We start from the raw sequence: 27,531 nt of genomic DNA, 5'->3' as shown, positions 1-27,531 counted from the left end.
CCCCGCCTCCAGGCCCGCCCACCCTCCTTCCTGAAGGGGCCTTACTGCGCCCCAGGAAAACGATGCCTTTGGCTACCCTGCAACCACCACTTGACTCACTTTGAGAACTGTAATTCAGAAATGAGTTTTAAACATGGCATTTTCTATCTTGCATGGAATCCTTGTGCAAATAATTGACAATTAGAGAGTTAAAACATTTCAACTTCTAAAAAAAGTACCCTTTAAGAAGTGTGCCTCTTCAAAAGGGAACCTGGTTGCTCTGGAGCTGATAAACACCAGGCTTTATCCTGCTGGGAGCTGACAGCCAGGCCGACCCCCACCGGAGAATAAAGAGACCACATGTAGAGCGACTCGGCAGCAAGTGGGTCAAAAAAAGTTTATTTTGAATATTTAATTTAAAAAAACCATACCTATAAGGTGTGCTACAGAAACTTAGATACAAGGATTGCATATAAAACCCAACCTAACCGTGGTAAAGCAAATGCACTTCAGGAAAGAAAACGCATCCCTTGTGGTCACTGAGGTCCCAACACCCGAGCAGTTCCACAGGGTCACTCGGGAGGCTGCTGAGCAGGCCTCCCAGCCCCTCCCGGGGGACGGGCTCCCCACAGCAGCCCAGGAGAGCTCACGCTTGTTCGCTTCACATTCTCAGGCAAGTCGATCTGTTACATTTTGCTGTCGTTTAACACACTATTTTGGCAGAAAGAGTACTGCTCCCTTCATGGGAAGCGTTTCTGCGGTTCCCCGGGGGAAGGGACCTGCCTTCCCGCAACATCCAGGACAAGAGGAGAAAGGCGGGGCTTTGCGAAACCTAGCAACCACTGCAGGACTTCACAGCAGGAGCAGCGCCTCCACTCGACCAGAACGCTCCAGTGCTTTCTAGAGCTTTCCCGCAATGCTAACTTCCCATCAGGCCCTTCCCTCTTTCTCCAAACCCCCCAGGACCAGGCCCCCACCACAGGGGTGGTCCTGCCTCCCGACAGCGGGGCACGGACAACCCGCACTCGGGACTGAAGGTCACCCGAGTGGCTCCACGCCACAGTCGATTTGGCAAAAAAAGAAAATGCCTTAAATGCATAAAAACAATCAGCGGGTCCTCCAAGAAACATGATTACAATATATTAGCAAGTTCTGGGGCGTAAACATTTCCAAAAGCATCAGCAGAAGTATTAAATAGAAAAGCAGGAGTGCACACGCCCCTCCTCACCCTAAGAGGCGGCAGGCCTGGCGCGGCCGTGGCGGGGGCGAGGTGCCTACTGCCGCAGCTCCACGTAGTTGGCGGGGAAGAGCCCGTACCTCCCCTTGCACAGCCCGCGCCACCAGCCATCATCAATCATCTCGATGTTGGTGATGATGTCGTCGGGGTCAAAGGAGATCTCATCGTCGCCCGCTGCGGAGGAGGCCAGAGAGCAGTGGTCACCCTCGGTGTCTCTGGGTCAGCCAACCACCAGGAGGAAGACCCGCCAGCAGCCCCTCGAGCTGGCGGCCTCCCACGGAGGCTCTGCGGGGTGCAGGGTGCTGGGGTGGAGGATCACAGGGGTGGAGGGGTCCCGGTCTGCCCTGCTCAGTGAGGGCGGCTCTGCACGCACATGGCAGCTACAGAGACCCAACCGAGCCCTTCATACAAAGCCCTGAGCCAGGACTTCCCTGGTGGCACAGTGGGCAACAGTCTGTCTGCCAACGCGGGTTGGACACCTTATCCGGAAAATTTCACGTGCCATGGAACAACTAAACAACTAGGCCCCGACTACTGAAGCCCACAAGCTGCAGACTGAAGCCCGAGTGCCCTGGAGCCCTCTCTCTGCAACAAGAGAAGCCATGACAATGAAAAGCCCTCACATCAGAATGAAAAGTAGCTCCCGCTCCCCACAACTGGAGAAAGCCCACACAGCTAAAAGATTCAGCACACACAAAAAAAACCCTAACCCAGACCAGATGTAATGGGACTGAAGATCTGCAACTTTTCTATAACCTTGCAATTGTTTAAATATAAATTCTTCTTAAAAACTGTAAATAGTGTTCTGAGAGTCCTAACTCTTGAGAGAGGAGTTGCTGGAAGCCCCCAGTCCCATACCCCCCAGCCCTCCTTCTGGCCCGCCAGCGGTTTCTCACCAGCCTGGTAGTCATAGAGGGCGATGGCAGTGATTCCAAGGTCGTTTTCATATTCATCGTAGGTACCTTCCTCTAGAATAAACCAGGGCCGAGTCTGAGAGAGAACCAGAGCTCCATGCTCACTCCCAGCAGACAGCCCTTCCCAAGGTCCGGGAATCGCCAGTCAGGAGTCAGCGGCCCCAGGGCACCGAGAGCCGCCTGCCCCTCATACCAACAAGAGGAGACACCCCAAGGAGCGAACCCACAAAGGGATCATCTGGGTTGAGACTGGGGCAGTTGTCAGGGTATAATTTTTTAAATTTCAAATATTCAGCACTATTGTCAGGAAACGTCCGTGCCACGAACAAACGAACGGCGAGCGAGAGACAGCTGATCACCTGCCGTCGTGCTCGGGGAGGTGAGCGCTCTGCCCTGGGCAGGTTCTCGTGCTGATTCCCATGTCACTCCCTGAGGGGGAACGGGCCCAGACATACAGAAGGGAACCCCACGCTCATCCACCCACTCCACCTTCAGGGTGCCAGGGACCTCCATCTTGTGACCTCCGGACACCGGGGCTTCCCCTCGGGAAAGACGACAGCAGGAGCCCATCCTCCATGCCCACCACCTCAATGCCCCCCGCACGGGCAGGGGTCTCCCTGGAAGGCCCCAGGGCTGGGGCCACAGCTGAGGTGGGGCAGCTCAGCCCGCGGGAAAGGGGAGGTTTGCAGAGGAAAAGCAGCGGAGGGGGCGTGACGCAGGAGGCCCCATACCTGCTCGATAGTGGCCCGGCGCCTCTGTGCTTTCGTAGACGCCCTCCGAGACGTAGGCCTCCGGGTACTCCGTGGTCTCCACGCTGTAGCCCAGCTCAGGCTCTCTGCTGGGGCTCGGCTCAGCCCGGAACGGGGCCGCGTCCTGGCGAGTCAAGGGCAAGTTCCCGTGGCCCCACCTCCCAGAGGCACGCGGAAACCTGGCAGCCCCAGCCGACACGGGACAGACACGGGGGGGAGACGGGTCACCTGCATCCTGATGGGGCCCCTCCCCAGGATCCCCTCTCACCCCGACCCCGAGTCCCACCATCACTAAGGACCTGCCGGCCACAAGAGACGTGAGTTCCTGGGGCAGGTCTGGCCTGCTCCCCTTCGGGCCCAGACCACCATGGCACCCCAAACCCCCAGAGCCCCCAGCCCTATGAGGCTCTGACGACAGCTCCAGGGCGGCACCCCAGCCCTCCACCTGGAGCAGACGAGCCCGCGCATGGCAGGTACCATCCCCACCAACACTGTGGAGGTGAGGCATGGGAGTGACCACCAAGCCACGCACAAGAGCAAAGGGCGCTCTGCTGACAGCCCCAAGCCGACCACCAGCCCGGCCAGGGTGCGCCTGGGGCACCCTTACAGGTCAGAGCAGCAAGGTGCCCGCATGGAGCAGCTCTAGGAAGGGCCAGAAGTCAGGCCCCAGTCTTCCAGAGGGTGGCAAGGGTGTGGGCAGGCGGGCAGGACGGCTGCACCTTGGCCAGACACCGGAGCCCCTCGAGAGCTGAACAAAGCAGCGACAGGCTCCTGCTGGCAGTTCCCCCGGAGGCGGGGGGCACAGACCAGAGGGCAAGGAGCGGCTGCGCTGGGGGGCCACCCTGAGCAGGTCAGTGGTGCGGGGGCGGCCTCCCCCACCAGAGCCCCCTGCCCATCAGGTGGTTCAGGGAGGCTGGCCCGGCTGTGGGGCATGCGGGGGGGCTTACACAGGGCCCCTTTCCACGGCATCAGTTATAAAACCCCACCCGCAAGGCCAGCCCCGCCCACAGCTCTCCCAACCCCCGACCCCTCTGAGTCAAACTAGTGTGTGCTCCTGGGACTCAGCAAGGCACCCCGAGAGGCGACGTGAGGTGATGAGGAGACGGGGGGTGAATAGGACCCTGGGGCAGAGGGGACTCAAGCTCGGGGTGTGGGTGTGGACGGTGGGGGCCGAGCTGCTCTGGGAGGGGGCCACAGGGGCCTTTGGCGGCGGGATAGGGAGGTCGTTCTGTGACCAGGGATCAAAGGAGCAGGAACTAGGGACCGAGGACTCTGGAGAAAGGGCCAGGGAGAGGGGAGCTGAGGAGTGGTGGCAGAGAGAGGGAGGGAAAAGGCAGACTTATGGCTCCCGGTGTCAGGAGACGCCGCAGGGCGGGGGAAGGCAAGGGGTCGAACCCCGCACACAGGAGGCCTGCCCTCTGGGTCGCCGACAAGCGCGGGCAGAGACCCCGTCCACAGGGCGCTGGGCTGGGAAGGGTGTCTCCAGGAGTCAGAGTCACTGGCAAACCCAATGACAACACCAACCTCGTAGACGGGGCTCGATGGTGGCCTCTCCTGAGCCGGCTGGGGTGTGGGGGACGCGGGCGGCGTGGGCTTCTGGGCCCGGGCCTGCTCCTGAAACGCAGAGACACAGTCAGCTCGTTCTCAGGCTGCCGGAGGAAGAAGCAAAGCTGCTTTGAAGCTACGGTCGTCTGCGCTAGCAGGACGGTCACAAGTCCTCCAGGTGCTGGAAACCCCCGCGAGGAACACCCCCAGGTAGAGAGTGTCCTTGAAGGGCTGGAAACAGAGACATTCCTTCCCACGTTCCTTGCTCGCTCGCAAGACCTGGCTGTCAGGCATCCATGGCCCCTGCCCAGCAATGCATGTGGTCCGTGTCCTGCCTCTGGACTGCCACTCATGGCCCAGAGGGCTCTGGAGCGACGCTGTGCCGAGGGGGCTCACACAGGGGAGGCGGTGGGACAGGGCTGGATGCAGCGAGGGACGACACGGCAGCAGGGACAGCAAGAGACCCTCAAAAGCAAAATCGAGAGACGATCGCCACCACAAACCTCTCTTCTCAAGTCTTCCAACTCCTGCATCTTTCAGATCAGATTGCAGGGATTACACTCCCGAGTCATAAGAAGACAAAGGTGTTACATAAAAAGGAAACCAAACTACCAGGAAAAATGCCTCGGCGTGTGGGCCTACAACAAAAAAAAACTTACAAACGCCTAGCTAAAAACCTGAAGGAGAGAGAGCTTTAAAGTTCCTGGCAGTTAAGAAAGATACAAGGTAATTACGAGTGTGCAGTTATCTGACCTCATCACGTGTGACAAAGCATGTGTCAGGGCGTCTGGAATCCCCGCCCAGCGCTCCCTACCACTGCGCAGTGCCTGCCTCCGCCCCCACCCTCCCCCGATGGGGTCTTCAGAGCCCCAGCCGCCAACGTCTGCGGGGCTAAATAAAGCTTTACGATCTGTAAGGCACCACAGGCATTACTGCAGACTCTGCCCTTCCTCACCGCCGGGGAGAGGGCTTCCACACCCGCTTCCCGGGCGAGGGCATGGCCGTGGCTCCCTGAGCTGATCTGCCTCCAGCCGCCCGGCTAGGAGCTGACGGACTGGCGCAGAGCCACTGGACATCAGTCCACTCAGAAGGGTTTTAGGAGAAGGGCCACCCCGTCCCTCTCACCTCTCACAGCTCCCATCTCTACTTTCCCTCGTGGAAAAAGTCTACAAAGAATCACAGAGCAACCTGCAGAGCCGGGCTCCAGAAGGAACAGCAACAAGAGCCCACAGACTGCTCCTTCGCGGGGACTCCTCCTGTGTCCCCCAGCTTCCACCCAAGGAGGTGGCGGGCTCCCCAGGGGCATGGGTGGGGACAGAGTGCCAGGGAGACGTGTGGACGCGGGCTCAGCCGAGGGCGTACGTGCTGCCCGCCGCACAGGGCAGGACAGGCGGGCAGTCACCCTGGGCTGGGTCAGCAGGGCTGTCGGGCAGATCAGCTGTCTCATGTCTGGGGACAAGAACCTGGGCCGTCTGTGTGGCTGAAACCGTCAGTGCGAGAAGGCGCCGAGTCTACGATAACCCCACGGACTGGAGACGGGCGAGCAGGGCCCGCGGGCTCCCAGCCCCCGGCGCCGCCCGCACTCACGTCCAGCTGCCGCCGCGCCGCCTCCTGCTCCTGCCGCTCCTGGGCCATCCTCTGCGCCCGCTCCGCCTCGGCCTTCCGCCGGTCCTCCTGTTCTTTCTCCTTCGCCAGGTTTTCAAAGTTCGCTCTGATGTTACTTGTTTTGCTGTTCACTACAGAGGAAGGAGAGACTTACCCAGAGCACCACCGTTGCCCCCACACCGGGCTGGCCCGGGGGACCTTCCCCGGGACCCAGGCACCGACCGGCTGAGCAGGGACGCACCCCCTCGGCTGCCAGCCCAGCCTCCTCCAGGAACAAGCCTTCGCTACTGTGTCTGCCACACATGCAGCGGGAACGTGGGCACAGTGCCCTGTATCTGGAACATTCTCATGCTCCAAACATCACTACGTCCTTTACCACCAGACACGAGGAAGATATGCCCCTAGGGAGGCCTTCGATCGAACAGTCAGAAGCACTGACTCTGAGCTCCACCCCCATGATGTTTCCTGTGACGGAACAGGACGGCCGGGCACCCCTCCAGGACCCCGGCGGACGGGTGAGACACCTGCCCTGGGTGAGACGCAGGCTGACCTGACACTTCCTGGGACGTGGTTTTCCCTGAATTTTGATTACGATAGGTAATCACCTGCCGCGCCCCAAACCCACAGATGACCAGGTTCTCCGTCAACGCTCCACCGGCTCCTGTCAACCCTCCTCCCGCCCTCAGCACCACCCTGCAACACCGCTGCACAAAATTTCTCCTGGGAAAGCCCTCAGGGCTGCCAGGACTCACCTGCTTCAACAGGGACAGTCTTCTGGTAAGACGAGGACACCGCGGCAACGTCCTCAAAGGTGGAGGCATTCTGCCGAGACACAAGCAGGGGTCAGGAGGGCTCAGGTCCCCTCCCCTGCGGCCAGCAGAGCTGCTGAACCTGCACAGGTGCTAAGCTGGCCCCAGATCCTCCCAGGGAACCAGCCCAGGCCTACAGATCTCACCAGCCCACACACTAACGGAGACACAGAAAGTGTGCCAACTCACCCCGGCTGGTGACCCCAGAATCAGCGTCAGAGAAGAGACGCATGTGTGGGGGAGTCAGCAGGGCCAAGGGTTTAGAGCAGTGAAAACTGCAGAGTGTAGAGTGGCGAACACATGTTATCCACGCTCATCCAGACCCGCAGGACGCACAGCCCAGAGGTGAGCCCCAACGCCGCCCCCGGCCGTGGGCGACCTGAGACACAGGTTCAACACAGCTTCACGGCGAGGGGTGTGTGTTGGGGAGCACATGGGAAATCTCTGCACCTTCCTCTCGAATTCGAGAAAACTTCAAAACGGGCAGAAAAACTAACATCCCATCTTCACGACCATAAACCCAGCATATCTCCCTGAGCGCTCACCACCAAGGAGACCCAGTGTTTACAAGGGAGCCCAGAGGCCTCTGCTGTGTGGGGAGAGAACACGGCCTCCCCCCGCCCCCAGGATGGTCTCGGTGGCGCCCCCACCCTTGCCAAGCGCCCTCGCAGTCTCCTCTCCCACCGTCATCCCACAGACACGGCCTCTGCCCGCACACTCTGTAGGCCCCCACCCCACCAGCACTGCCTGCCCTGCCTGGCAGCCCGCCCAGGCTGTGTCACCAGCCCTGCCTGCCCTCCCAGTTCCCTAGCCCAGCAGAAGCCCTGACAACCACCTGTGAGGCTCTGCCCGCTCCGTTCCCCTTCACCCCTTACACCCAGGGGCGTCAGCACCCACCCCCAGCCCCGGCTAGAAGCACGTGGTCAGAGCACTGACGCCGCCTCCTATCTGGGGCCACGGCCTGGCAGGTTCCCCGAGACCCACTCTCCACCCTGCAGCCAGGGGGTTGCTGGCTCCATACCCCATCCGTGTCCCACACACTCGCAGTGCCCCGTCTCCAGGCCCTCAGCCCCCCAGCCTCAGTGAGCGCCAGCTCTGCTTCGTCAGGACACCGTCCGCGGCCAGAGCCCCGCGCCCGGGGCCACACACACTCAGGAGACGGGGCCCCAGGGGTCAGCCAGAAGCCTGGGGGAAGGGAACTCGGCGGGGACAGGCCCGCTCGTCCAGACTCCCACGGGCAGGGCAGCCGCAACCTCCGGCCACTGAGCCGACAGGTGCCGGGTGGGGGCGGCCCCGCACAGCTCACAGGTCCGCCCCTCCGATGCCCTGGAGTTTAGACTAGACCCCCAACCATCTGACGTGCTGAGGACTGGCTGACGGAGACCCTAGACGGGTCAGGAGGGCGCCCCTGGGAGAGCTGAAAGCGGAGCCTGTGGTCACGCTGGCTCTGGGTAGACTGCCACAAGCCCCTGCAGTGACAGAAACATGGTGGAGCAGCCTTCTCCAAGACGCAGCCACCACCAGGTGGCCAGAGTAACCAAGGAGCTCCGCTCCCAGCGCGGCTCAAGCTCAGCACTTTCAGCACCAACAGCCACCTGGCCATGGGCCCCAGGCCCCGCTCTACAACACGACAGGGACCATACCCACCCCACCGTGCAGCCTCGGAAGTCCAGGAGAGGACCCAGGGACACTGGAAGGGAAGCCCAGTGCTTGGGTCAGCTACCCCCACCGCCACGGGGATGACACACACCTGCCTGGGGAGCTTTTCAAAGATGTGCCAGGCATGCCCCCAGGGGCCAAAGACCACCACGGAACAGTGGCCGACCCCCAGCCCTCGGCAGGACACACCGAGCCAGGAGGAGGAGCACTCACCTTATCCATCCGGTCCTTCTGCACCCCGTACTTCCCGCCGAATCCTTTGGAGTAGTCTGCAACGTGACGACACGGCACTCAGCCCCGGGCTGAGGACCAGCGGCCACCGACAGCAGGTGCATGCAGACGCGGACACCCCGGAAAGCGCGCGCAGAGCAATGCAAGCAAGGACCCGGCACCCCGAGCCCTTGCCCGCGAGGCAAGTGCGCCTCCACCCGGGGTCCCGGCGGCAAGCAGGGGAGGGCAAGGAAGCGGTGGGCATGCTCCGCGTGCTCCCGGGGCAAGGGTGCGGGCGTGGGCGGCAGGCAGGGCGCACCTCCCAACAGCCTCCACCCAGCCTCGCCCGCTGCTGCCATCCTGCCCTACCCAGCTTTAAAGAGAGGCTCTGAGGTGCGGTTTCTCTTGTTCTTTTGAAAGAGAGGAAACTCCCATGGACGTCTATCAGCCCCACTTAGGCCACAGCCACACAGGCCCACGAGACGGTCACAGCACCGTGCAGCACCAACGCCACACACGGCCAAGGCCACGTCCGTGTGGTTTGCGGGGTCAGCCCCAGGGGATTCTCTGCCTCCCTCCCTGAACACGGGCTGAGGGCCTCTCAGGACACAACACCCGGCCAACTGCGTGTCCAGGCCCTGAGGGAACTGCGCTGAGCATAAGCACATCTTCATCTGGACTCCCAACACCACCCAGAACCTCTGTGATTCCAGCTTCTTGTGTGTGAGCACACACTCAGAATCCCCTGTGATTCCTGCTTCCTGTGTGTGAGCACACACTCAGAATCCCCTGTGATTCCTGCTTCCTGTGTGTGAGCACACACTCAGAACCCCTGTGATTCCTGCTTCCTGTGTGTGAGCACACACTCAGAACCCCCTGTGATTCCTGCTTCCTGTGTGTGAGCACACACCCAGACCCTCTGTGATTCCTGCTTCCTGTGTGCGAGCACACACCCAGACCCTCCTGTGATTCCAGCTTCCTGTGTGTGAGCACACACCCAGACCCTCTGTGATTCCTGCTTCCTGTGTGTGAGCACACACCCAGACCCTCCTGTGATTCCTGCTTCCTGTGGGTGAGCACACACTCAGAATCCCCTGTGATTCCTGCTTCCTGTGGGTGAGCACACACTCAGAATCCCCTGTGATTCCTGCTTCCTGTGGGTGAGCACACACTCAGAATCCCCTGTGATTCCTGCTTCCTGTGTGTGAGCACACACTCAGAATCCCCTGTGATTCCTGCTTCCTGTGTGTGAGCACACATTCAGAACCCCTGTGATTCCTGCTTCCTGTGTGTGAGCACACACTCAGAACCCCCTGTGATTCCTGCTTCCTGTGTGTGAGCACACACTCGGAACCCCCTGTGATTCCTGCTTCCTGTGTGTGAGCACACACTCAGAATCCCGTGATTCCTGCTTCCTGTGTGTGAGCACACACCCATAACCTCCTGTGATTCCTGCTTCCTGTGGGTGAGCACACACTCAGAACCCCCTGTGATTCCTGCTTCCTGTGTGTGAGCACACACTCAGAACTCCCTGTGATTCCGGCTTCCTGTACCTACTTTCTGCTTCGTTGTGAAGGAGTTAAATGCAGACAGGGTCATCGAAAAACAAAACTCTAAAGAACACCCCCAGAAGTAAGACCCCAAAACCAAGTGGACACGCCTGCCCTGTGCCCCTCTGGTCCAAGCCCAGTAATCACACTCAACTGAACACATTTCTCCCAGCCTCAGAGGCAGGAAGGTGGCTTATTCCAGTCACAGTACCCGTGTCAACAGCGAGAGCTGCCGGGGGAGGCCGAGGGAGGCCAGGCACCCGCTCCAGAGACCAGTCACCTGCAGTTCACACTCCCTTTTACCAAGCATACACCCCAGAGGTTACAGGTGAGAAGAAAGTGAGTGGGGAAGAGAGTGCGCAGGGGGTCCGCTCCGCAGAGCAGTGTGGGGAGAGCCCAGCCCTGCGGTGACAGCGGTGACCAGAGGCCGAGCCTGAGGTCTGCGCTAAGCGGGGGCGCGGGGGGGGAGGGTGGGGCTGGGAAGCAACTGTGCCTTGCTGGGACCCGTGCTTGGCCAGTTTCTCCTTGTAATCAAACCCCACAGCACAGGAGTCCTGCCTCTCGGACTGAACACCAAATCTGCCTCCGAAACCAGTCTTATAATCTGAAAATCCACAGGTGACCATGGAGAAAACAACCAAGAGAGGAAACAAGTTTGGTTAAAATCGTAGAAGGTTTGCAGGAATCAAACACATTGCTTCGAGAAAACGAGAGCCCTGTTGAGTGAGGGAGCCACAGAGCCAGCTCCTGGCATCACCGATGGTCACAAGGGCTCAAGAGGTTGAAGGACAAATGAAATCTGAACGGGTCAGCCACGGCCCGAAAGCAGGCTAGGACCTGTCTATGAGCTGGTTGGGAAGAGCCACTCCAGGCTCCGAGATTCATCCAAGGGTCCTGCCTGCACTGCAGACAAGAGCACGTATCTCGGCACACGTGAGAGATACGTCACACATGTGACCTGTCCCCAGCCCTGGGGCAGCCCCGCTCTGGACCCGCCGCCTGGGAGGGCGCGAGCCGGGCTCTGGCAGCCACTCTCCCGGGGGACACAGCCCGCCTCCTGGCTGGGAGCACAGAGCCACCCCTTCAGCCACCCGTGCGGGCAGAAGCAGCCCCTGGGAAACTGCGGCGGCAGCCGGGGCTCCAGGGCACCGAGGCCTCACTGCAACCCCCCAGGAGATCACTACAGGCGGAGGGGTCTTTTCAAAGCCGAGGGAGGCACAGGGACCCTCCCCGCCCCCCAGGGAAGACACGACACACTGCAACCCAAGTACCGCGAGGCCCAGCGCACAGAGCCTGTGAACAAAGCCGAGCTCCGGAAGGCCGTGGGGGACGCACCTTTCTGGGACTCGTGCAGCTGGGGCTTCTCCTGGTGGTCCCAGCCGAGGGCACACTTGTCCTGTCTGTCCGTCTGCACACCGAACTTCCCCCCGAAGCCTTTCACGTAGTCTGCAGACGACACAAAAGGCCACAATCGAGGATTAACAGGCAGCCTGCCTAACAGGAAGACAGCACGTTTTTCACAAAGTTAAACACACACAACTTGCTCAACCCGTGCTTGCTCCTGTGTGTGAGCTTGCTCCAGACCTTTGGGAAAACTTCCAGTGACCTTTGTTAAGAGGACCTCCCCATACCATGGCCAGAAAGCACCCCCAGGTACAATCTGGGTCTCCTGGATAAACAGAGATGGGACCCCAAAAGGAAGACCCAAGGCGTGCTGTTCAACCAGCACCGCGGAGCCCGCGGGGGCTCTTCTGCACACAGACGGGCGACTTGAGGGCCGTTACCAGCCACTCTGCTGAAGTGTCAGAGCTACAAGACGGCCGAGGGCTGGGTTTCTAAGTTAACAGCGCTGGTCTGTACGTGCTGTCTTCAAGTTCCATGTTTAACAGCGCATCTGCCCTCAGGCCTCCGGGTCGTGTTCTGGTTCTCTGCGCCTGTTCTGATGGTCACCCCGCACACTAACAGCTGCTGGCTGGGGAAGGAGCTAAGCTGAGGCCACCTTTCTGGGACTCGTGCTTCTCGGTTTTGCCTTGATACTCGAAGCCGACGGCGCTCTTATCCACCTTGTCCTTGTCGATGCCGTACTTGCCACCGAAACCTCTGGAGTAATCTGCAGACAAGAAAAAGCGCTGTCCACACACCAGCCGTGGGAACAGCAAGCACGCTGGGAACCTCAGCAGTCTGGAAGGAAGGACTGCTATCATTCCACTCAAAAAAACAAACCAAGGGGGCTTCCCTGGTGGCTCAGCGGTAAAGAATCCGCCTGCCATTGCGGGAGACATGGGTTCGATTCCAGGTCCGGGAAGATTTCACACTCTGCAGAGCAACTAAGCCTGGGCACCACGACTACCGAGGCTCTGTTCTCGAGTCCGGAGACCCCCAGCTACTGAGCCCACACGCCCGAGAGCCTGCGCTCTGCGACAAGAGAAGCCACGGCATGGAGAGGCCCATGCAATTGCAACTAGAGCAGCCCCCTGCTTGCCGCAACCAGAGAAAAGTCCTCGCAGCAACGAAGACCCAGTGCAGCCAAAAATAAATCAAATTAAACAACCACCACCACCAGGGGGGCCTCCCTGGGGGTCGAGGCTTGAGACTCCACGCTCCTAAAAGGCTTGAGACTCCACGCTCCTAAAAGGCTTGAGACTCCACGCTCCTAAAAGGCTTGAGACTCCACGCTCCTAAAAGGCTTGAGACTCCACGCTCCTAAAAGGCTTGAGACTCCACGCTCCTAAAAGGCTTGAGACTCCACGCTCCTAAAGCAGGCAGCCCAGATTCAATCCCTGGTCAGAGATCTGGACTCCAAAAGTTGCAATAAGGATCCTAAACACGGCAACTAAGATCCAGAGCAATCAAGTAAGTAAATAATTGAAAAAATAAAAAATCTTTAAGGCTTACTCTAAGATTGCAAATGTGGAAAACACTTAAAAGTATTATTTATATGCACAAAAGAACTGAAAAAAGTAGCACGTATAGTGAATGAATAACTATAGCATCTCTCCTTTAGTCCAAAAGACGGCATGAAGACCAAGTTGACGTGAAGCTTCTGAAATCAAGGATGAGCAACAGGAGCAAGCTTTTAGGTCACTCTAGGCAGGGACTTCCTTGGCAGTCCCGGCAAAACCAATGCAGGGGGCACGGGTTCAATCCCTGGTCTGGGAAGATCCCACCCACCGCAGGGCAGTTAAGCCCATGCGGCACGACTACCGAGCCTGCATGCTGCTCCGACTGAAGCCTGAGCGCCGAGAGCCCGCGCTCTGCAACAGAAGCCACCACGATGAGAAGCCTGTGAACCGCAACCAAGAACAGCCCCTGTTCACTGCAACTAGAGAAAGCCCGCGCACAGCAAGGAAAGGCAGCAAAAATTAAACAAACACTAAGTCACCCTGCTTCCTCAACTACAGCAGAGACGAGATGGGGCACCTCCAGAGACAGCACCAACATGGAGCACCTTCTAGGAACTCAAGTTCCACTCAAGGCTAAGTTACCATAAATACTAGACAGCTGTTTTACACACAGCAGGCTCTGTCACAGACCCATGAGCGGGGACTCAACCCCACCCAAGCAGGCCCAGAGCTGCCAAGGACTGCTGCGCTGCTCCAGGTGCTTCGGCCTCTGCTCCCCAGCTTCCTGGAGGCAGAGCTATTCTTCTGCAAGGGCATCTGGGGAGAGGGTCTGGCAGAACGAACAGGATCCAACAGCGGGTCCTAAGGAGCATGTGCACACAGGGCACAGGCGGACAGGTGTGCTCCCGGCATGGGGCGGGACAGCCCAGTGCCGGGGCAGGCGGGCCCTTGGGCAGAAGGGAAGCAACACCCCCAGTCCAGCAGCCCTTCCCTTGAGAGACGCCCAGTCATGGGTGCCGCCAGTGGCGGCTTTCATTTTTGATTCTTAAAATTCTGGAGATTTACAAAGCTATGCGAGCTCTCAGTTCCTATGTCACCAGTGATTCAAAAACTCGAACGCACAGGCCAAATAAAACACACCATGCAGAGCAGCAGCCAACCTCACCCTCTGCGGCAGGGTCAGGTCCATGTGTCCAACTCCACACACGCGCCTCAGTGGGCAGAGCACTGTAACTGACCTCCAACGGGGGCACCACGTGAAAGGAGGGTCAGGCCGGCCGCCAAGGACAGCCTGGCAGCATCCAGCGAATTTTAAGTCCAACATGCTTGACTCAGCGACTCCACCGCTAGAACTCATCTTTTAAATAACCACTCTTGTGCGTAAGACACAGGACAGGAATATCCACGGCAGTCAGTTCTTAACATCCAAACCTGGAAATGAGCTCAACTCCACCTTCCAGAGAGGAACAGTTCAGGAACTACACAGTGTCCATGCAGCGGAGGACTGAGCAGTCATCGAAACGACGACAAAGCCCCTACTCCAACCAGGTAAGAACAGGGATGTCCAAACCCTTCAAGCTAAAAGAGCTGTATAAATAAAACATCAAGCGGCTGGCATGGGGAGAGGGAGCTCCCTGGGCTCGTGTGAGTAAACGCACGAGCAAGGAGGGGCTGCAGGCGCCGACAGTCAGCGGGGTGCGCAGCGGCCCGCCCGCCCACCTCTCTGCGACCCGTGCTTCTCCGTCTCGCCCTGGTAGTCGAAGCCCACGGCGCTCTTGTCCACGCGGTCGGACTGCACGCCGTACTTGCCACCGAAACCACTCGAGTAGTCTGGGGAGACAGGGTGGCAGCAGGAAGAAGCGTGTCAGAGCAAAATGCCATTCCGGTTAAAAGCAGCAGGAGCAAAGCGTCGGCAGCAATGCACCAGGAGACAAGAGCACGTTCAAAGAGGCACGAGGAGCCACCCGCCGTCAGATGGGGCGCCGCGCGTCGTCTGGTGTCCCTGCAGTCTGGCCCCTTCCAACAGCTGGAGGGCAGAGGTGAGCCACGGGCACACTTTGGAAAGTAACCATTCAAATAAAGCTCAGCGTGTGAAGAAAGGGACATGGCCACGTGGGTCTTTCTAGAAAAGACTGGAGCCCACCAACACCCTGGGCTGGGTGGACCAGACGGACCCGCCCCTAGAGCGCTCCCAGGCCGGCTACCTCCCTGCAAGAGGCGTAAGCAAACAAGCTCCCAGGCCGGCTACCGCCCTGCAAGAGGCGTAAGCAAACAAGCTCACAAAAAACACCTCAAGTGCTTTGAGGAAGCGATGTGCTTTCATTTCAGAAAGGGCTGACAAGTGAGCACAAGCTCATGAAGACCAGCCAGCACCGTGTTCACAACAGCTCGCACACTGTGCAAACATCAGCACCGAAACAGCTCTGGTCACTATCCTAAGGGGAGAGTCTGCTTTGCCAACCAAGCAAACTGCCCAAGGCAACGCTGCTCAGAGGAGGGAGGCAATGAGGAGACACAAGACCCGGGTCCACTCGCTGCCTGACGGGGGCCCCGCCACACCACACCCCAGACGCCTGAGGGGAGGGCAGTGTCCCGACCCCTCCGGATGAGGCCACGAGGGACTCCTGCCTTCAAAAGCAGGGGGGCTTTCTGCATCTGTCCCACCTCACCTTTCTGTGAGGCGTGCTTCTCGGTCTTCCCCTGGTACTCGAAGCCCACGGCAGACTGCAGTTACAGAAAAAGAGGAGATGCAGATTTCAACGTTTGGATCCATGAACATGACATTTTAAAAAACACGAACCGTGTTATTGGTATTTTTTTATTTTTTTATCTCCTAAGGAATGATGCTAAAGCTGAAACTCCAGTACTTTGGCCACCTCATGCGAAGAGTTGACTCACTGGAAAAGACTCTGATGCTGGGAGGGATTGGGGGCAGGAGGAGAAGGGGATGACAGAGGATGAGATGGCTGGATGGCATCACTGACTCGATGGACGTGAGTCTGAATGAACTCCAGAAGTTGGTGATGGACAGCGAGGCCTGGCGCGCTGCAATTCATGGGGTTGCAAAGAATCGGACGTGACTGAGCGACTGAACTGAACTGCAGCTACTAATGCCCAAAGTACCAGTATTTTGAATTTGCACACCTTGAAACACTGAAGCCCAGGGGCCACCCCAGACAATCAGCGAGGCAGCTCTCAATGCTACGACATAAAATGAGGGGGCTGCCGGCCCTGAGCCAGGGCCTCGAACCAGAGGAACAGCATCAGACACTCAGCACAGCCCTGGAAGTGGGTGTGAGGGGGGCCCTCTGTCACTGTGACACAGGCAGGGACAGGGAGTCCCCACTGTCCCCTGGGACACATCGAAGGCCATCTCAGGGCCACTCGATGAGCAGGCACCAACATGGAGGTTTCTACAGCAACCAGGGGAAAACTCTCTCGCCTCTCAAACAGCCAATCATCTCAGAGCATCTGTGAAGGGGCGGGCGGGGCCTCAGGAGCCTGTGCTCGGGACCCCCACCTTGCACCCCCACAGTCCGAGGCACCTCTGCGCCACTCCGAGATGCCCAGAAGACACCCGGAGCGAGCTCAGTCTACAAGGTGGGGCCAGCTGCCCGCGCCGCCTCACTCACCTGGTCCACTCTGTCCACCTGGACGCCAAACTTGCCTCCAAAGCCCCGGACGGAGTCAACCTGCGAGCAGTGCTTAGAGAGCTTTGACTGATACTCGTGGCCGACAGCTGACTGGACAGGGGCACAAGTGAAGCGTTAGTCGCCCTCCAGCACTGCCCCACTGGACCCGCCCCCCGCCGGGGCAGCCTGCACTTCTGCTCGGTGTGGGCGACACGAACAAAACCACCCAACCTGGAAGCCGGCCGGGGGAGGTGACTCCAGGGGCATCGCCACGCCCTCAGTCAGGTGGTCCTGAACCCTCTGCACACCAGGCTCCCCAGAAGTCGCCCGAACCCCAGCCACAGGGGGCTTCCTGAGGTGCCTGGGCGTGCAGAACAGGAGGCCAGGCCCCAACCAGCACCACAGAGCCAGCAGCCTGCCAGCGACTCCTGAGACCGCTTCCAGAAGACTGCCGGCAGTGATCAGCCTCCTCAGGTGGGAGGAGGTCACTGTCAAAGCACGTGACCCAGGAATCAGGGCTCAAACCGGAACACAGAGGGCATGCTTCAGGCACACCGCACGGTCAGCGCCACTGCCTACCACACAGCCAGCCCGCCCAGGTGTGCGGTGGGGCCTGCCGCCGGCTCAGCACCCCCGGTCAGGGAAGCAGGTCTGGTGGCCTCTCAAGGCCACATGCTGACCGAGCAGTCCACCCCGAGCTTTCCGCTGTGTCAGCAAGCTGGAGCCTGCGGCCCACATCCACACCGAGGTTCTCTGTAAATAAAGCTTTCTGGAACATACCACATCTGTTCATTTACAGAAAATCTATGCCTAGCTTTGTGTCAAGACAATACAGCTAGTTCAGGAGCCGCCCGAGAGCCTGTGGTGGCCAAGCAACTAAAATATTTACACCCTGAAGTCTGAGCGGCCCCGGGCTGCTGAAGTCACCCAGGCCCGGCCCTCAGAGGAAGGTTCCAGGCGCCCTCGGCAGAATGGACAGGGGTCACGGACCTTTGTGGACACCGAGGACACAGGACAGGTGACCTACACGTGACCCAGAGCCAGGCGAGGCAGCAGCTCATCCAAGCCCAGCTCCTCCCCAGGGAGCCACGCCCACCTTGGCCCTCCTACAATCCATCGAGGGGCCTGCCAGCGTACTAACAACTCCTCTCCCGCTTGTTTATCTGGAACTTCAGTGGCAGGGTTCAGGGTCCAACCCCCACGGGGTCACAACCAGCGCTGGCAGCTAGCTCTGCAGGCAGCTTAGCACGCGCTCTTCCACAGCCAGGGAGCAAAGCAAGCTTTACTTTCCAGTCCGGAGCTGCTACTTTCTCTCCCTCCCAGCGGGATCCGATGCCCACAGCTAACAGCTGATCCAGAGCCCTGCAGCCTCAGAAAACCCGTGGCAGAGACCACCCACCTGCAGCTTCGGGGGTCTCACCCAGAAAACATCAACAAGGTAACAGGGAGGCAGCAGCATGCCCAAAGGATCCCCCAGCGTGCCTCTTCATCACTAAGAAGTCAGAACTGTTCCAAAAATACGGCCAGAGTGAAAGCTTAGCGATTCTCCCAACTTTCTCATCAAAACAGCTTTCTCCCCAGGTTGGCCTTGGTCTTACACTGACGAGACCCTATTTCTAATCAAACAGTCAGCACCAGGCAGAGCACTGTGAGAAGCAGGGCTAACACTCTGGTCGTGGGGGCGCCCCTCTCTCAAGCAGGTGCTGGCCCACGAGTGCGACCAGCCCTGTCATTCCGGGCTGAATCTGATCCAGGCACAAGGGGGACGGGGGGAATCACAGAGGGACCCGACCCAGCTGACACCTCAGCACAGCGGTAAGGCAGACACCTCGAGCTGCCCAACCTGGGAGACGGGCGCCCGCGTCACTGCACGCGCAGCACGCCTGCCCCAGTCTACTGTCCTCTCTGCAGGGCGGACTCGGCCCCCAGCTGATCCAGCAAAGGGTGCGGCTCTGTTCAACTTCAGTCCCACCTCCTCAGACCTGCCTGTCCTCTGCCTGGTGGGCCAGGGTCTTCTCTGAAGGTCACCAAGTGCGGAAGGACAGCAGTCAGATGGCTGCCTTTCTAGCCTCGACAGGAACCCAGGCGCTGAAACTCGGCTCTGGGCTGCAGATGGGAGCCACTAAGGCTGCAGCCCGAACCGCAGCTGACACCCAAGCGGCAATCCAGCCGCCTGTGGGCCTCCGTTCCGGTCAGAGCCGGCCTCTGGGAGGACCTTATCTCCAGCTCCAGGATTCCCAGCACACCACTCCCTCCCCAGCAACTCAGAAACTGAAGAGCTTCCAGAAACTGCAGCCCTTCTCAGCTAAGCTCAATTGAGAGAGGGTGACTTCTGGCAAATCTCATCCTCAACAAGTGGACTCCCAACTTTTCAATGGAGGGGGAGGGCTGAGTGACAACCCTGCTGACCCTGGTGAGGTCAAACACGCCAGGACCCTGACGCCACGTGGGCCGGCACTCACCTTGTCCATCCTGTCCTGCTCCACGCCAAACTTCCCTCCGTAGCCGTGCGAGGCTTTGGGTCCCGTTTCCAGCTCCTTCTCCTTGAGGGTCTGGTGTTCTTGAAACACATTCTCCCGCAGCTTGTGGATGCTTGGAAGGAAGAGATGGAAGACAAAAATCAGTCAGACAGACTGCCAAGACGTGCGTCTGGGCTTTCTGGGAGGACAGACAAGGACACCATCTCTGCAATCTGTGAGGTTTTGCTCCCCAGTGGCTCCCCAGCCCAGCCTCCCTTGTATTCACTTTACTGCACCTCCAGTTGCCCTCAACTTCAGCAGCTCTCAGAGTCAGATACAGGTTAATGGGGAAAAAAAAGCAAGTCTGAACACACCCAGTGAGTCATCTCCAAGTCCCTACAGAAGCTGGGCTACGATGTGGACGGCATTCCACCAAGTGGAGGACAGCTCCTCGGGTTCACCAGACACCTGACCCAGGACAGCCAGCTCCGTAAACGTCACCAGAGGCAAATGGGAGACAAAGCCCACAGGTGCACACCCGGACGACCCTAGGCCAGGAGCCCAGAGACGTGGAATATTCAGACGGCTTCTCGCTATGTGAAGCACCCCGGCTTTCCATTCAAAGGTGAAGTGAGAGGCTTTCAGAACTTAAAATGTAAAAGCCACTTTCACTTTAAGCGCTAGGAGCAGCAGGACAGATCACCAGATGCAGCCAGAACCAGGCAGGCCAGGCAGCTATCACCCAGGGCTGCCGAGGGCCACCCCACACCACAGCCACATCTCCACATCCGGACGGCAATCCCGGACGTGCGGCTTAGAACACCAACCAGGCCTGGCCACCTCCCAAGACCCTGACGAGCTGGGGAAGAAGACCAGCCCCCAAGCACCGTTGGAAGGACCTCAGGACACCGAAGCAGTCCTGCCTTGGGTGTTCTCTGAATTCTAACCCACCCACAGGCTGCCTGATCAGAGAGAGTTCTTTTCTTCTCCGATCTGCCCTCCCCAACGTGTTTTGAAACCACGGGGGACAGCAGGGCTAAGAGGCCTGGATGACAAAACCAGGTCAGCAGTCAGCCTGACCCCAGAGCAGGGAACCCGAGGCAGCTCCCAGCACCAGCTCCCCCGACCGGTCCCAGGCCCTTCTCCGAACAGCTGCGAGGCGGCGGGCTCAGTGAGTCAGGAGGGAGGAACACTTGTGTCTAAAATGCCCACACTGCAGACTTCACCCACTTTTCTGGATGAACGGCTGAACCCTTCTCAGCCCAGAGGAGCTTCATTTCACTGCAGAGATCCTAGAGCCTAGACCAGTGCTCTGTGAACGACCCAAGCGGTCACAACCAGGGGAAGGGAGCACACGTCCGCACTGAGGCCAGCGCAGCCGGAGAGAAAAGTCTGAGCACATTCTCAAAGGCCCTTTTAGCTACACCTCCCAACAAGCAAACAAGCTGCCCCGGAGGTGGCGAGTTAAGACTGGCCAAGTCAGGGACAATCCCTGCTTCTTGCAGTTCTCCTATCTCGACCTTCATGAGAACAAGAAGTTCAGGACTCAGCTCAGGGTATCCAACTGACAACAACAGAATAACACTGCAACAAAACAATACAAATTAAGGACGGGTGTTTCTGATCTAGTCTTCAAAGACAGCCCATGCTTTAGAAACCTCCCATCTGCAGAGAGAACAGCTTAGTTAACTATGTTCCTGGATGAAAACCACAAGCTTAAAAACCAGACTGGAGAATTAAAAGTAGAGGAGACACCGGCAGTGAGATTTTTAAACCACTGAGCGCGTCTGTGCAGATGCACACACGCATACACGTCAGGCCTCGTCCTCACCTCCTGTGTGAACTACAAGGGACCAGACAAGGCAGAGGCAGGGCCCTCGCGCTCACCAGCAGGGAGCAGGCCCCCTTGCCCCTCACGGTTCAGAATGTCTCTGTCACACAAAGATCGAGAACGTCTCTTACTTGATGTGCTCCTGGTGCCCAGATCCTTGCACGGTTTTGGCTCCCCATCTCTGCTCTTTCTCACTTACGTCATTCTGAAAAGGAAAATAAAGAACGAGTACACCCCCACGCCCTGGACTGTGAAACAGCCCCCACCCCCCGCCAAACCAAAAACCTGGGAGGACCCACTTCAGGAGACGGGAGGGGCGGGCAGACTGGGGCTCCTACCACGAAATCGGGGTCGGTCTCCCAGTCGTCGGCTCCCCCGTCGTCCGGGGTGATGGACACGGTGTGGCCGGCCGAGGCTTTCCACATCTGGAAGGGCAGCGCTGAGGGTCACAGCCGCCGGCAGAGCCCTGCCCAGGGGCCCACAGACGCTCTGCCCGGGACCCCACAGGGAGGGCGGGGAGCTACGTGCTCAAGAGGGCCACTCGTGGGACTTCCCTGGGGGTCCAGCAGCTAAGACTCCCAGCTCCCCATGCCAGGGGCCCAGGTTCAATCCCCGGTCAGGGAACTAGACTCCTGCAGGCCACGACCAAGACCTGGCGCAGCCGAATAGATTTTTCTTTTTTAAAAAAAAGGTCACTCATGATCCCCGTGCCTGAGTGACACCGGAAGGATCAAAAGAAACCTAACACGGGAGCTCTAGCACTGAAGCCAAAGGGCAGAAGCACGGGAGAGATATTCCAGGCTTCAACTCAAGGGAGGAAACTGGGAGATAAACAACGCCACGTGTGCTGCTTCACTCAGCGGGACCCCCCGCCCCCAGCCAAGCCTCCTGGCGGCAGTGCTGTCCCACCGGGAACGCACTACCGCCAACTGTAAAGTCTGCTCCGTTGCATCACGGTTTTATTTCAAAGCATCCATTTTGACTCAAAAATAATTACTGGAAACCTAACAATGATTTTCTTAACTTAGACTCTGACAAGTCAAGCAATCAGCCAAGGGCTGCTTTGCCATCTGCTTGGGGAGACGCAGGGCACACAGAATGCCAACTTCTGTGTCGGGCAGCCCTGAGGCAGGCCGCCCTGCCTCCTCAGCAGGCCCTGAAACTCTAACTTATCAGCTCGGAGAAAAATGACCCAGCCTCACAGCCGAGCCACACTGCTCTCTCCATAACTACAAAGGCAAAATCTAGCCTTTCAGGAGTTCAAAAGAAAGCAATGAGAAAAATGGTTTTGTTTTCCCCAGAAGTCCCCATAAAACTGCTCCCAGGCCAGAAGCAACTGAAGGCTTGTTTTCACGCAACCAGAAGCCCACACCCTGGTGTCTGAGCTGAGGACACTGCCCATCTCCCATGGTGGGGCCACACTCCCTGTGCTCTGTGTGGACCCAGACAGAACAAGAGCCTTTCACAGACCTGAGAACCCCCCAGGCGGGTCCACCTGCACCCCCGGCTCTGCGAGGTCACAAGTCCAAGGTGGTGGCAGGGGGGATCAAGGGGCACAGCTCTCAGATTCCCAGACTGGAGTGCTGCCACGTCACCTGGGCAGGGAACCATGAGCCACCAGGTGGGCAGGACCAACACAGTCCCCTGGACACTGTCCCACCGGGACCCTTGCTCCCCTCTAATTAGGTGAAGCAAGGCAGGGAGCGCCCTGACGCAAACTGCTTTGAACACAGTCTCCGAGAGCCGACAGGCCAGGCTCAGCTGCAGCGGGAACAACCAGCGTGCCCATTCACAGATGGAGACACAGCTGCCTGAAAGTCAAACGCTCTGCCAGAAGCCTCTGCCTCCCCGAGTCAAGACTGCCCGTGGCACCACGCTGGCCTGAGAAGGGGCTGCCCACCCGCAGGACTCCAGTTGCCTATGGTCTCCTCAGCCAGTGAGGGGACGGCCAGTCATGCAGAAGGACGGGGTCTCCAACGAGACTCACTCCCCACCCAAGGCCAAGGTGAAAGCCACATCCTGGCCTGTGGCTTCTCCACGCTGGCGGCGCAGAAGTCACAGGGCCCACTCTCCACCCGTCTGGAAGCCAGCCTCACTTGTGGGCAGGTGACCACTGGCCGGCTCGCACCAGCATCATGGCTATGGGTTCCCCAACCCCATGGAAGAGGAAGAAGGGGCCAGGGGGCTGCCAGGGGTCCTCCACTCCAGGGTCGTGTGGAATCCCCTCCGCTTTCTAGACCACAGGCAACACCAAAATTGACTTTATTTTTCAAATAAGAAAATTTCCTCCCAGAAAATTATCGTCCCTATCTCTGCAAACCTAGGGAGAGAACACCCCTCGCTTTCCTTGTCAAAGGGGTTTCCCTGACTGCCCAGTGGAGCACATGAGCATGCTCATGGTGCACAAACCTTTCTTCTCCACGTGCAGATGCGAGACGCTCACAAAACTCTGCTGAAAACGCAGTAATCCAACGAGGAATTCCCAGGCATTGGGGAGAGCTTCTGTCTGTAAAAAGATTAAGAGTAAAAAGAAGGATATGTGCTGACAGGCACCCTGGGCGAATCTTTGTGTGCTGAGATCCTTTTAGAATAGCTCTGAAATCCTCCCCAACACAACAAGGTTTTATAAAGAAATGTGAAAAGAGGGTGGGAAGATTTCCATTTCCCTAACCAAAGAGTTCAACTGACTTTCAGCCACAGTGAGAAACTACAGAAAATAAAAAAGTTCTGAACTATTTACCACTGTATGAAATTTCTTCTTAATGCAGACAGAAATCATTGCCTCAATTGCTAGCGTACATTTTGTGTGCTAAAATCCTGAGAGCTTTCCATTTCTGGTTCATCCTAATTCTGCAATAAAATTCCATTACTCTGGGTATGTATATGTGTATGTGTGTGAGTGTCCCCGGTAGCTCTGACGGTAAAGAAGCTGCCTGCAATGCGGGAGACCTAGGTTCGAGCCCTGGATGGGGAAGATTCCCCAGAAAAAGGAATGGCAACCCACTCCAATATTCTTGCAGACAGAATTCCTGGACAGATTAGCCTCGCGGGCTACAGTCCACGGGGTCACAGAGTCAGATGTGACTGAGTGACTAGCACTCTCACACTTTCACATATATACGTACACATGAGAAGCACTCCCCATGGGATGGTGACATGGCGGGGCTAGAACTCTGAGCAGTGACAGCTATCAGAACGTGAAGAATGTTGACTCGGGGAGCAAAGGAGAAGCAAGCTGCGTCTCTAACGAACGGGCAGGGTTACTTCATAAGACCAAGACTCCAATTCTGCAACCCACCAGCTCAGCAGCTCTTCCCTCAGACCACAGGACAGCCCTGACTAGACATGGCATTGCTAGACACCACAGATGACTAGAATCCCCTTCTTCCCAGAACAGACCAGTCACAGGCACACACTGTCTGTGCTGACATGTGGCCTGGCACGCATTAGCAACCAGACAGAAGATGCTCTGCTGGCCTTCCTCAATTCTGCCTTTAGAAATCCTAAATTGTGTAGGTTGCTTAGTACATTCTAGGTACCGCAGTTATCATCCAACATCTATGAAAACCTTCCCAAGGGCAGGCTAAAATCTATAATAATCTATTCCCTCTCAATATTTTTAATTAAAAAAAAAATCATGAAAACAACTCTTTGAAAAACTTAAGTCCTTTTTTTTTTGATCCAAAGATAATGCCTCTGGACCCTACCTACCTCATACCACACACAATAATTAACTGGGGGAAAAAATGGATCAAAAAACCTAAGTGTCTGAACTAAAACTATTGAATTCTTAGGAAAAAAACAAGCACAAATTCTCATCACCTCGAATTTGACAACAGACTTTGGATGTGACACAAAAGCACAAGGGAAAACAGAAAAAAGTAAATCGGGACAAAAATTTTACACTTTTTGCTTCAAAAGACACCTATCAAAGTGAACACAATTTACAGAATGAGAGACACTGTTTTCAAATCACCTATCCAGAATACATAAAGAACTCTTACAAGTCAACAATAAACAGGACAATTAACCACATTTTTAAATGGTGAAAGGATCTGAACAGACATTTCTCCAAAGACATACAAATGGATGATATGCTTGTGAAAAGACAGTATCACTAACCATCAAGGGAATGCGTATCAAAGCCGACCTGAGATACCATTCCACACATTCTAAGGTGGCCACCAAAAAACAAACAAGTTTGTGGAGGGTGTGCAGAAATCACAAGGCTCTTATGCTGCTGGCGGAAACGTAAGATGAAAGAATCCGGCAGTTCTTCAAAAGGTTAAACACAGAGGTGCCATATATCCCAGCAACTCCACTCCTAGGTATACAGAAAACTTGTTCACAGAGCATCACTCCTAACAGCCCAAAGTGAAAATAACCCAATATCCTTGTGATACAACGATAGGCACGCGGCAGATGGTCTATCCACTCAATGGAATGTTACTAATGTCTGACGATAGAAGGAGTGAAGTACTGACACCCCCTACAACATAAACGACTCTGAAAAATCTTACACTAAGTGAAAGAAGCGGGACACAGAAGACCATATATTATACAGGCCCATTTCTAGGAGTGGCCAGATCTGCTAAGTCTACAGAGAGAAAAAGGGGACTAGCAGCTGCCTAGTGCTGGGGGTGAGGGAAGCCGATAAGGTTTCTCTGAGGAGATGAAACCACGCTGAGTTAGCCATCTATTCACCCACCCTCTCCAGTGTAGCAGAGAAAACAGGTCTCACAAGGCCCACTCTCCACACCACCATTACTCAGAGGACTCCCCTCTCCCCTGCCTCCTGCACAGTGAAGACAAGATGCCTGATGGACAAGGGCCCAGGACTGGCGCACTGCAACACAGGGCAGACCCCTGGGCTCCCAACTGTCTCTCTCAACCGTGCGCTTACCCAGCCCCTGCTGCACTGTGCTGACCGAAGATCTGAGTCACCACTGACTCCCAAGTTAAGTTTTTTACAGAAGTGTCTCTCAAAATGCTTCAAATAAAAGGTCCTGGGGACACACTGCCAGTTACTGAGGGGGATGTGGAGCAGAGCATACAGGACAACCCCGCACACCCCTCCTCGCTCCTCTTTCGGTCTGGGAACACTTTCCACCCGAGAGGCGCGGGCCAGCCTCTGGCACCAGCGCGGTGACTCACCCGCCGTCAGGCCCTGCCCAGCGCCGGCCAGAGGGGCGGCGGGGCAATCACGCGGTCGGCCCCAGCGGGTTAAGCCCCCATGGAGCTCCGGGGGCCAGGTCACCGCGGAGCCCAGCGGGGCGCTCGCCCGGGACGCCTCAGAGCTCCGTCCAGCGGGAAGTGGGTTCCGCACCCCCGCTCCCCCGGGCCCGACGCGGCCAGATTCCACGGGAAGGAAGCCCTGTCCCCTTCGCCCCAGACCCTCTGCAGGAGCACCCAGCTTGCACGAGAGTGACTCCCTTCCAGGTGACTTCCAGCTCGCACCCAGAGGAGGGGCTGTTCCCAATCCAGAGCCGCTCAACTCTGCTGCCGCGCCGGTCGCTGCATTTCCACTGACCTGATTGCAACATCTCCCCGTAGGTGTGGGCCGGGGAGCTGGGAGCGAGCGGCCCGCCCTGCCCTTGGGAGACCCCGGCCCCTCCCCCTCGGCCCTCCGCCCCGTGAACTCCCGAGTCCGGGACCCCCGCTACCGGTAGGGCTCCTCTCCGTCCCTAGACCCTTTCGGCTCTCCGCCCCGTCCCCCTAACCCTCCAGGTCCTGGACCCCCTCCCCGGCGGTCCCCGCTCTTCCCAGGACCCTCTGGGCCCTTGTCCCCCTTCCCTTAAACACTCGGGGCCCGGCCTCTCCCCTCCCCGGCCCCCTGCCCCTTCCTCCCGACCCCCAGGTCCTGCACCCCTCCTGTAGGGCCCCTCTCCTATCCTACACACCCCCCTCAACCTTCTGGCCCCTTCTTCCCAGAAGCCCGGAGATCCTCCCCTGAGGCCCTGGACTCTCCTCCCAAGCCCCCGCAGGACCGCGTGCCCTGACCCCTCAGGCCCTGACCCCTTCCCCTTCCCCCAGCCCGCCCCTCTTTCTCCGACCTCATCCCCCTCCCCAGGACTTCCCTCAGGCCCGGCCCCTTCCCCTCAGCCCCCGGCCCCTTCCCCTCAGCCCCCGGCCCCTTCCCTCAGCCCCTGGCCCGCCCATCCCCTTCTCTGACCTCGGCCCCCAGCCCGGGGAAGCCTCGCCCGCGCTCCCCCCGCGCGCGAAACCGCGAGCGGAAATGCGGCGAGACCGCCGCGGCCGCCGCTTCCTTCCCGTTTCGGGACGTGGCTGCGCCTGGGGACCTCAGCTGGGGAACCGGCCCGCTCCCCCGCCCGGCGAAGGCCGAGCTCGCTCACCGCCGCCTGGGGTCGGTCCGGTCCGGCTCGGCACTGCCCAGCCTCCGCCGCGCCCGCAGCTCCCAGGCGCCCCGCTCCACTTCCGGTTCCGCGGACGGGGGCGGGGCCGCATCCGGGTCCCGGAGGCTCCGCCCCCGCCGGCACGCCCCGCCCCGC

At 58.3% G+C, this 27,531-nt stretch overlaps 1 protein-coding gene across 4 annotated transcripts; it reads right to left on the bottom strand.

Annotated features, from left to right (window-relative positions):
• Positions 1–351: 351 nt before the first annotated feature.
• Positions 352–27,531, bottom strand: CTTN (cortactin). 4 transcript variants are annotated; one of them, XM_019954899.2, is made up of 18 exons: positions 27,376–27,531; positions 23,432–23,528; positions 21,361–21,447; positions 21,154–21,227; positions 19,195–19,324; positions 16,733–16,843; positions 15,770–15,824; positions 14,820–14,930; positions 12,257–12,367; positions 11,593–11,703; positions 10,751–10,861; positions 8,711–8,766; positions 6,782–6,851; positions 6,012–6,160; positions 4,404–4,493; positions 2,862–3,003; positions 2,113–2,184; positions 352–1,390 (listed from the first exon to the last, which is right to left on the bottom strand). In XM_019954899.2, the coding sequence occupies exons 3-18, from the start codon at positions 21,445–21,447 to the stop codon at positions 1,254–1,256; spliced, it is 1,617 nt and encodes a 538-aa protein (XP_019810458.1). In that variant the 5' UTR covers positions 23,432–23,528; positions 27,376–27,531; the 3' UTR covers positions 352–1,253. The 4 variants fall into 4 exon arrangements, with proteins under 4 accessions (XP_019810458.1, XP_019810459.1, XP_019810460.1 ...); XM_019954900.2 differs by lacking the exon at positions 27,376–27,531 and adding an exon at positions 27,195–27,317; XM_019954901.2 differs by lacking the exon at positions 10,751–10,861.

The sequence above is a fragment of the Bos indicus genome, chromosome 29 (genome assembly GCF_029378745.1).
Source record: "Bos indicus isolate NIAB-ARS_2022 breed Sahiwal x Tharparkar chromosome 29, NIAB-ARS_B.indTharparkar_mat_pri_1.0, whole genome shotgun sequence".
NCBI lineage: Eukaryota > Metazoa > Chordata > Mammalia > Artiodactyla > Bovidae > Bos > Bos indicus.
Note: the sequence above shows the minus strand (reverse complement) of the source record. Positions and strands in the feature narration are given on the sequence as shown.

What these genes read in the sequence shown, in the direction of transcription:
- CTTN (XM_019954899.2), bottom strand. Translation starts at nt 21,447, where the DNA reads ATGTGGAAAGCCTCGGCCGGCCACACCGTGTCCATCACCCCGGACGAC. An exon ending in AGAAGGACCGGATGGATAAG is followed by an intron (nt 6,852 to 8,710) that starts GTGAGTGCTCCT and finishes GTGTCTCGGCAG; the next exon opens with AATGCCTCCACCTTTGAGGA. An exon ending in CGGCGCGGCGGCAGCTGGAC is followed by an intron (nt 4,494 to 6,011) that starts GTGAGTGCGGGC and finishes TCTGCGTTTCAG; the next exon opens with GAGCAGGCCCGGGCCCAGAA.